Consider the following 10,168-nt stretch of genomic DNA (forward strand, 5'->3'; position numbering starts at 1 on the left):
GCAGATAAAGCATAGAGGGGGCCTGCTCCCACATGCCCTGTAGCTGCAATGTCCAATTCCACAGCACCGGGGGCAGACTGTATCTGGTCCCAGCTCCCAGTAGTGCTCTGTTCGGTATCTAGAGCCCCTAAAGTGAATCCCATTAACTAGAAGCTTCCGGGCCTCCTCCAAAGAGCCCACAGTAATGACAATAGTGGACCCCTTCTGCTCACTGCCTCTAAGCTTCTGTGGGTTTCGGAGCCATGTAGGGTTCCACTTTAGCCGGAACTCAGTGCCCAACTCAATCTCCTCCCGGGCTAGTTCTAGCCCTCAGGTCAAATAGCGTTTGGTAGGGACCCCATGGACCTTGACTCTGTACCATTGCTCTGGGAGTTCCACTGATATCACTGCTGGGTCTGCCTGTCGGGCTGCTGCTACCAGTAGGTCCTTATAGTCTGGAAGCAGCATGGAGCCCAGGGAGCCCCTCTCTAACAGCACTGTCATTGCTCCTGTTGCCGTATAGCCCATATCAACCACACAGATAAACCCTGGAAAACCCTCCTTGGCTAGGCCCCGGTTTATGGCCAGTATGACCTCCTCCCTCTCTGCTCTGGGAGCTGCCAGACCTCCTTCTCTTCGGAATAGGAGCCTGCGCGCTTCCTTGTTTCTCTCCTTTACTGGGGTGAAGCTCCCTGGTTTCTGGGCCTTCATGGCCTCCTTTACAGGCTCCTTGGAGCCTCTGTGACCTTCCATTTTCTGGGTCTTGCTTGGCCTGGCAGGTACTGTCTGCCATTCTTGCCCCCCTGGCCTGGTCGCCAGCAGAGCTGCTATATCCGCATATGATGCCCCTTTCTTTGGGGGTTGCTTCATGTCTTGTTTAGGCCTAGAGGCCTCTCCAGCCTTGATTGTATCCTTGGGTGCCTTCTTTGCTGATGCATCCCCGGCGGCTCTGCTGGCTGGTCTGTGCGCCGTTTCTGACAGGGCTGGTGTAGAGGTCTTCGGGGCCTGTTGAGCTTGACTGAGCTCTGTCTGGAGCTTGCTGACCTCTAGTTCTAGGGTTGAGATCCTTGCTAGAAGATGGGCCTTTTCTATCTGCTGTTCTGCCTTCCAGCTGTTCAGCTGTTCCATCATCTGAGTCCATATGATTTCCAGCTCCTCTTGGCGTGCCTGCTGTTGGCTTTTTGCTTGTTCAATTGCCCCTGCTAGAGCCTGAAATTTCCTGCTGGTACTTAACAGTGGTGCCCAATAGGGACCCCTATGGCCTAGGGGTCTGTTGCTGGCTTGTCGTTGCTTGATTATGTTTCGGGCTCTGCTGGTCAGGCTTGATGCTATGCCGTCCCTATGTGTTCCATCACCTCCCAGCCTGTTCTTCTGGCTTGCTTGGGCTAGGTTCAGATCATTCTCATCTGAAGGGGGCCTTGACAGGCCCTGCTGAGTCCATCGGATTGGTGTTGGTGTGTCTGGCATTTCTGGCATCTCAGTCGACTGACTTGCCACGTAGCCGTTTGCTGGGGTTGACGCGTGAGATGCACCACCACCATGGAGCTCTGGGGCCTCCATGGCGGTTTATAGAAGCCTAGAGGCCTCTCCGGGTTGAATGACGCGTAGAAAAGACGTGTTTTGTATAGGTGCTGATTTTGATACCACATTATGATCAATCAGCATACTGTTAATGGATGCAACATGGAGCATTCTGTTGTACTGTAAAATTATTCAACAATACTAAGCACTGCTTTTAAAACGCTATCATTTGCCACGTGGTTATGTGACACGAATGCGATCTGAACAAATTGAACGGAACTTGTACATTTTTATGTACATTTCAAATTTGATTGGGAAATATGTACGCAGACGTAGGAAGGGTCCCGTTGGAAGATTAAAGGCTGGCCATGTGTGCAGCGACACCAGCAAGCCCGTAGGGCCGAGATGGCCAACGGCGACAACAGGTACAGTCGCTCTGATTTAGCAGAAAGGCTGAGGGTAGCTAACTCCCGTTCGTAGTCACATCAGAGGGAAAAGAACATTTCAAAGCAATAGAATCCGGGAAAAGAAGAAAAGAAAAAAAGAAAAAAAAAGCTGTTTGTAATCTGTCGGGGGCAAATCAAAGCAGAGCCTTGAGTGTAGACGTCAGTAGTGATTCGGAAGCGCCGATAAGGTTCAAGGTAGGACTGGCGGGCGCTCCGTAAACCAGTCTTTCTGTCTTGCTTCCCGCGGGAACCGGGCATTATTATGTACTCTACTCTCCGCGCTGGGATCCAGGGGCCAGATTTTCTTTCTCGTGATCCGGATCGATGATCATTTTTGCTGGTTCGGCCCGCGTATCCCATAGGTCGCGACCTCTCGCTTGACATCACAGATCCCGATCTTGGCAACGCCGCACCTCCATCTGACTCCTGCACACCAGAAATTGCAGGGTTCGCCACCGTTTAATCGTTCTGCTGGGCCTTATAGTTGATTATTTCTCTACTTATGACTCTGAGCCCCTCCAGAACGGGAAAGATGACGTGGAGAGATCTGGAGACTCACCGCAAACAGCAAGAGCATGTGTCTGCGATCGTACAGGTCTATACCTACTCTTATACACTCTTCATTATTATGAGTTACCAAGACTGAGCCGCTATCCCATGACAGATACGAATCCATTTGATTCGGGAGTGTCTCATCTCGTTTTTGTTTTGCCAATTGACGCCTCTATTTCGTCACTTGGAGTGGACAATGATTATGGGAAGCTGGCTATCCCGCCACCTACTCTTCTTCATACAGCGTAGAAGACTCGGACTGCTTTTTTGTGCTTCTTCATGCGCAATTGGATCAAGGCTCCTGTTAATATACATTGGTATCCTCAAATTCAGGGGAAACGTAAGTGATTCGATTCTCAGGAGGGCAGACTATGCATCGCGCTTCCATCCCGAGATGCAAGCAGTGACTATGATTTCTGAGGGCTTTAATTTCCCATTACTTTTTTTTTAGAACCAGGAAATGAGATTATACCCGCTTTGATGAACCATGGTCGTCTTGGACAATACTTATTTCTATTTGCAGTTGAGAGAAATATCCTGTGGGGTTTAAGGCGCTCATCCAACAACCGAGGAATTGTACTTGGGGTTAGGCGAACTGCTGACGTCAAACATTATACAATATGCTTCTCATGCTATGAAAGTGATGGTTCGGAAATGACATGCCTTCAAGATCTTCGAACATATAGCTGGCCATGCCAGACTCCTCAGTCTAGAATGGCATCCCTCACCAAGTTGACAAGCCCAGGTTGAACCTCCGCTATACCCGGTATTGTTGTCGAAAGACAGCATCACCAAGAAGACCAGAAACATTGATACCTTCACATAATAATTACTTTATAAATAAACGAATTAACGATTCTATGTGAATGTGAAGGTCCCGGCTTCTTGCTCTGATTCATAGCTGACATGAATCTAGGATTTATCCATTAATAACGACATAAACCGTTACGGATATCTACCAGGCGAGCTTAATGCAGACTTATTAAGGAAAGAGGGAAGATGTCTACACAACCAGTCACCAAGGAATTGGGTGTGCCGAACCCATCTCACTCGGCTGGTCTGAAGGAAACCCCCAAGCTTTTCACCACTTTGCCGAGCAATAAAGCTTCGAAAGGGAGCTACATCAAGGTGACTGTGGTCCGTGAGAAGACAAAGGAAGTTTCTGCCGAATGCAGGACCGGACTGGGTATCTCCTCCGATGAAATCAGTGAGCTGAGTCCGAGTGTTGATGCATTCTTTGATGGCGTTGCTGTCGAGAGACTGCGGCGCATGCCGCCTGACGGAAGTAAATTGGACATTGCCTTCAGATGGGCGTCCCGACTTGCTCTTACAGTGAACTCGCTTCGCGAGGCAGTTGGTGGATTTGCCCTGTACGCGGATGAGGCTGCGATGTTGATTTGGGGAAGCTGCCTTTTCCTACTACAGGTCAGTTCCTACTTTTCCATGTCCTTTTTAGGCTTACTAACGGGCGAATGCAGATGGGAATTGGCAACGCTGATGTCCTCGAGAAAGTCTTTGGAAGACTCAGCCGTGCTTCCCTCGGCATTTCGTTGCTTTTGCAGCATGAACACCATTTCAATGCCACAACGGAGATCCAGACTGAGATTGCGAGTGTGTATGCCGATCTGCTAGAGCTGGTTTGTCGCGTTACGATCGACTGTGGCAGGGAATCTCGCAGCAAAGCGGGAGATTTTAGGGCGTACAACGTTGATTCCCGCTATCGTGCTTATTCCAAGTCCTTCGCCACTCGACGGAACCGTATTCTGGAATTGATGTGGAAGATTTGGGGTGAGAGTCATTCTCATCTGGGTACTCCAGACATCAATGCTGTGCGACAGTTCCTCGACGTCCAAGATCGCACCCTTAAGACGATACTCGAGGCGCAAACTCCCTCACGCGCCGAGAGCACCTTCGAATGGTTTGATTCCTACCTCGCCAGCTTTGGAGCGTCAGACAACGATGTTCTATACATTACGGGAAACCCAGGATGTGGGAAGAGTGTCCTATCCCAGTGGATTACTGAACGGTTGCACATGAGAGCTGACCACGTGTCTTGGGATGTCATCCCATATGCGATAAGTGAGTCTTGGGAAATCTACTGACGGTCGTGTATATGCTGACCAACTTAGGGACGGATATACCTAGCACGGCCTCAGCAGTAGGTGTGCTCAAGGCTTTGATGCTCCAGATGTTGGACCGCTGCGTCGGTGATTTTGGAATTCTGGACGCAATCTGGAAGGCAGGGCAAGTTTCCGCCATGGGAGCAGAGGATTCCCAGGTCGAAGATGCTCTATGGAAGGCTCTGCACCTGTCACTGAGAGCTGCAGGCCGTCTTATGTTTGTCATTGATGGTTTGGATGCCATAGAAGGGGGCCAAATCGCCTCTACGAGGTTTATTGCACGACTACACGAGGTCATATCGGAACACAGCTCTGTCAAGGCTATTGTGCTTACCCAGCCAATGCGGCAGTTTCCGTCCAGCAAGGCCCAGCATTTCACACTCCAAGTTTCTCATACAAAAGGCGATATCCGATCCGCTGTAAAGGAAATGATGTCATCAACGACAAATTTCGACGTTCTCACAGATAGCCAGCGTGAGACCATTCTCGATACTGTTGCTACCCGCGCCAATGGCTCTTTCCTTTGGGCTGAAATGACTCTGGAAAGCCTAAAGAAGCAGAAGTCCGCGTCTGCAATGATGTCTGCCTTAGAGAAAGCACCGAAGTTGCTAACCGATACCTTGGAGCTCCATCTGGACAAGTTACACCTGGATCAGTTCGACACGCGATCTGTCTTTGCATGGCTCCTCGTATCGGAGAGGCCCCTGTTGGTGGAGGAGGTCAAACAGCTTTTGGATGTTGACACGAAAGGAGCCCAATTGATTCCCAGAATGGGGGTCACAGAAAACGAGGCTTTTAGCTCTATGAGCCCGTTAGTGGTCGTACGTGACGGCGTTGTGTCCTTCAGGCATCCCATTATCATGGGATATGTCTTCGGCATTGCAGACTCCGTGAGAGACTATTCAAACTCTACGAAGTTTCCATTCCATCTCAGGGAAGCACATTATGATCTCCTCACCAGGTGTCTTATGTACGTCAAGCTCCGCTTGTATGACGAGGCCGAAATTTCCATGGACGTTATGGACATGGAAAAGCGGAACCAGTTCTTTGACAGGTATACATTGCTGGAGTATACAGCCAGATACTGGATATCCCACTTCCGCGCCTCGTCGTTGGTCGGGTCCGACGGAGATTACAAGTTCACGCCCGCATTCAAACACTCGCTGCTAGAATCCGTTCTGCTCGCACTTCTGGAGGGTTCGTGCCATGAATCACAGTACACGGGATCCCGTGCCGTGCAGCAGCATCGTCTTTCGGTCGAGATTCGCAGACTTGTTCTCGGAGGGAAGTCAGAAGCCACGTTGCAGAGCTTGATATTGAGCGCGCGCGCTTCTCAGAGGGCTAAAGCGACCCATGCCAATGAGCATTGCTATGAGGCTTGGAGATCGAGCAAGGAGATCCTTGGCCGCTCCTCTCCTGCCACTCTGGCTACCGCTGAGCTCTTCGTGCAGGCTACAAATGCCAAGTATACCAAGCGCACCCAGGTCGTTTCCAGGAGAGAGGAGGTCCTGAAGTATCTCATTTCACTTGGCCAGGACACCGGTGCATTTGGCTACAACCAGACTATGAAGTATGTCGAGCTGCTTGTGCAGCTGTACAAGGATATCAATGAAACAGACACTGCTCTTGCTTTCTCCAAGGGCATTTATCATGGGACCATTGCCAAGTATGGGTTGCAATCGGCAGAGACAGCCGCGATGTCAGACTTTATGATGAGACAGTTCGGTACCTCAGGGAAAGATGGCGTCATCATTGATATGGCCCGGACAAGGCATGAATACATGGTACAGAATTTGGACATTACCGACGACCGTCGTATCGAATCCGCCTTGGCCATGGTCCAGTTGTACGAGGAGCAGGGGGATCTGAAACGAGCCGAGTCACTTCTTCAGAGCCTGTGGCAGGGCCTTGCGACACACGGAACCGATACTATGTTTGTGTTTGAAAGAAAGATGGACGTTGCTTTTGCTTACTGCTTGTTTCTAAGACGCCATTCCCGCAATGCCGATGCCGAAAAGATTATACGTACCCTCTGGCCAGAGGTGGAGAAGAAAGGAGTACACTCCGAGGGCATGAGTCTGCGTGTCGAAAAATTCAACGGGCTCATGAAAGATATGGAATTGAACGACCTTTCACTTTCCGCCTCCTTGTTGATCTGGAACTACTATAAGGAAACTGGTCAAACCTCGTCGGTCGAGGCTGCAGCGCTAGCTACCTCGCTCGCAGAGACGATACATAAGTCTGTCTTGCTCTCTACGGAGAACGCAGCAGCCGTCCCGACTCGAGAGAGACAATTGTTGCGCGAATTGATTGATTCGATCATGTCATCATCGAGTACTATCTCCGTTGAGATCTTAGCGGCCTGTCACACTCTGGTTGCCCTATACATGCGGGAGGAGAACTGGACGGAGGCCATCGCAACTTCTTCTTCCGTTATGAAGCGCATGTGGCCTTCTGTCGAGGATGAGGACTCTAACACGAGGTTCGACATGGAAATTGCGCCTCGGATGGTTGAGATAGCTATTGACCTCGCGTACTCCTATTTCCGAACACTCCGGATCGAGAAAGCAACAGCTGTCTACGGCAATGCCTTCAAAGCCTCCATCACTACGGAAAAGGTCGTTGTTCCTCAGTTGATGATTACCGTGAATACCATCGTCGAGTTCTATGAGACGACTTTCCAATTCCCCAGGGCGGTTGCGCTTCTAAACCGCGTTCACAGTTTCCTCCTGTCCCGGCTCGGGGAATCCAACAAGTATACTCTCGACAGTCTCTATCTCTTGGCCGACCTCGCGACACGCATTGGGAAGCGAGAGCAGGCCGAGAACAGCTATCGACAGATATATCTGGCATGTCTTCATGGAAAGACGATCCATCCGAACGGGTTCAAGGCTGCCGGTGCTCTCTGTGCCATGTACGAAGAAGACCGGAAATGGGATGACTCCTTGGACATCTATAGACATCTGTGGCCGACAATCCTTAGCCACGGCGAAAACAACCAGTTCGATGACATGCTCCTAGAAAAGACCTATGAGGCCTATCTGTACGTTCTACAGAGTACAAAAGCCGACTTTTCAGAAATTTATCAGGTTGCATCCGACTACCGCATGATCTGCGTTAAGATCTACGGCACAGGTCATGAGAAGACTCTAAGAGCGACGATCCGTCTTGCTGAAATATGCCAGGCTAATGGTGGTCACGATGGTGAAGCAATCGCTCTTTACGAAGGAGTTCTCAACGAAAACAGATTGGTTACCATGGACACCGCAACGACGTTGGCAGAGCAGTCCTCTCTACAGACGCTGCTTGCAAATGTCAAGCGCACCTTGGCTCAGCTCTATGTACGTGACAACACGACGTCGTTGAAAGCGCTCCCGCTGTATCTGGATGAGTTGCAGACGTCGCGAGTACAACTGGGTTATGCTTCTCAGACTACTCTAGGCTGGCTACGGGAAATCGTGCTTCTCTATTCCAGACAAAAGTCCAAGGACTATGACGCTAAAGCTACGAAGCTGCTCCGTTCGTTTATCTTTGAGACGCTTGAAAACGAGACCGACACCCAAAGACTTCAGATGTCCGCTCGCACTATTGCGCAGATATATCTGGACTGCGGTTATCTGGAGGCCGCCCGAAGCGTCATAGACGAGCTTCGCTACCGGATCATATACGGTTCGACAGCGTCGCAGAAACTTGCCATTGACCGTGTGTCTGCCGTGTTCCTCATCGCGTTTGGAGAAGTCATCACCAAGGATGGCTCCTTCGCTGACGTTATGGGAGAGTTAATGAACGAGATTCTCCTGCACGAGTCGTTCTCGAAATCGCTTGTCAGCCCTCAAGACTTCGTCCAGGCGCTTGCATCCGGAGCCCGTCTGCAGAAATTCCAGAAGGAGAAGAAACAGATGCAGGCAGCCAAGGAAACCGACTCGAAGCTCTTTGATTACTTCTCCAACACTCTCTCGTCATCTAGGTCTCCCAACAAGGATGTCGTCCGCCAGTTCTACGACATCTGTCTCAAGGAGATCCCTCATGAGGACTACCAGATCAGGATCATCAATGACACTACTCAGAGGGTTCATAACCTCTGCGAGAGCTCTCGATTCAGGGAGGCCCATGACCTTTCCGGCCTGCTGCAGTCCTTCGTACACCTGACCGGCGGCCTGCACGACGTGGAGAGCATCAAGATGGGCATTAAGCTCTGCCTGTACCTGAATGGTCACAAGACCAAGAAGTGTCAGGACAGGAAGCTGGCTGACAGCATGGCTATTCAGTCCAAGGTCTTGCTTCAGGAGATCATCTCAACGTCGAGAACTCTAGGAGTCCAATTCTCAGAACTTCCGTTTGACGAGCTCAATGAGCTAGTCACTCTGCTAGGCGAACAGGAGAACTTTGAAGAGCTCGAGGTTAGTGCCACCCCCTATCTCCATCTGGATAAACAACAGACTAGCTAACCATTGTACCTCTTCATCAGGGAATCCTCACCGACCTCTGGACCTCCCGAATTGTGCAAAAGACCTGGTCCCCGAACATCGTGGTCTGGATCGGCCGCCGCCTCGTCGAGACGCGCTACTGCCGCGGCCACACCGAAGCCTCGATCCAGCTCTGCCGCAGCATCTGCTACAACCTGCAGCAGGTCTGGGGTCAATGCGACAGGACCACGCTGGAGATGACCAAACTCCTCTCGGGCCTGTACACCGCAGCCAGCGACTACCGCTCCGCAATGGCCCTGCACGAGACGGCCCTGTACGAACTCCTCAACGACACAGACACCGACACCGGCCGTACCGACCTTGTCTACCACGAGTCCAACCTGAACGCCGCAGACACCGCTGCCCAGCACATCGAGCTCCTGCAGCGCTCGTACCAGCGTCTGGGCAAGTGGGACAAAGACCCGCAGCTCTACACGGACCTCATCGCGCGCGTCTCCGAGAGGTTCAATCTGGACCAGGCGCAGGCGCAGGCTGCGACGACGCAGAGCGGTAGTACCGGTACTGGCAGGGTAGACGACATCGGTGTCTGGCGTCGTCCCGGGAGTTTCTCCCTGGACGTGGACGACCGGAGCAGGCATCAGAACCACCTGCGGAGGACCAGTGGGTCGGGACTGCTGGGTGGTAATGGCCTGAGGAGGACATCCATTCCGGCTATATGATGTGATATGTATTATGTGAGAATGAGAAGGGAAGGAAACAATAAAGATTGTGTTGACCTGGATCCTTTTACATTGAAACTGTACATGTACTGTACCAATCTGCCTAGGTTATCTTGAGTGTTTGTTGTCTGATCTGACCTGGTGTCTTGTATTACAACATCAAATCAGAAAACAATATATCCACATATGTGTCAGTAATTAGTAGTTAGTGTTGTTCTAAAAAGCATAAATGAAATGCAAGACTAGCAAGTTCAAGTACCTGATTCTCAAGTCAGCAACGTAAAGCATGTATATAATACTGCAGTGGACTTTTTCTCACCATATATGTAGGTAGGTTAGGTAAATACCTACTCAGATTCTCTATAACTCTGTTCTGAAACAAGTTCCTGCCCTCTCTCTCTCTC

General features: G+C 50.7%; 2 protein-coding genes across 2 annotated transcripts; one reads left to right on the forward strand and one right to left on the reverse strand.

Annotated features, from left to right (window-relative positions):
- Nucleotides 1-309: 309 nt before the first annotated feature.
- Nucleotides 310-1,539, reverse strand: VTN00DRAFT_509 (uncharacterized protein; the record flags this gene model as incomplete). Its single annotated transcript, XM_069431584.1, has 1 exon — nucleotides 310-1,539. The coding sequence occupies one exon, from the start codon at nucleotides 1,537-1,539 to the stop codon at nucleotides 310-312; it is 1,230 nt and encodes a 409-aa protein (XP_069291217.1).
- Nucleotides 1,540-3,497: 1,958 nt separating this feature from the next.
- On the forward strand, nucleotides 3,498-9,764 carry VTN00DRAFT_510 (uncharacterized protein; the record flags this gene model as incomplete). Its single annotated transcript, XM_069431596.1, has 4 exons — nucleotides 3,498-3,923; nucleotides 3,977-4,577; nucleotides 4,628-9,018; nucleotides 9,087-9,764. 4 exons carry the CDS (start codon nucleotides 3,498-3,500, stop codon nucleotides 9,762-9,764), a joined length of 6,096 nt encoding a protein of 2,031 aa, XP_069291218.1.
- Nucleotides 9,765-10,168: the final 404 nt, after the last annotated feature.

Source organism: Thermoascus crustaceus, assembly GCF_041956765.1.
Source record: "Thermoascus crustaceus strain CBS 181.67 unplaced genomic scaffold VTN00scaffold_1, whole genome shotgun sequence".
In the NCBI taxonomy this organism is placed as follows: Eukaryota; Fungi; Ascomycota; class Eurotiomycetes; order Eurotiales; family Thermoascaceae; genus Thermoascus; species Thermoascus crustaceus.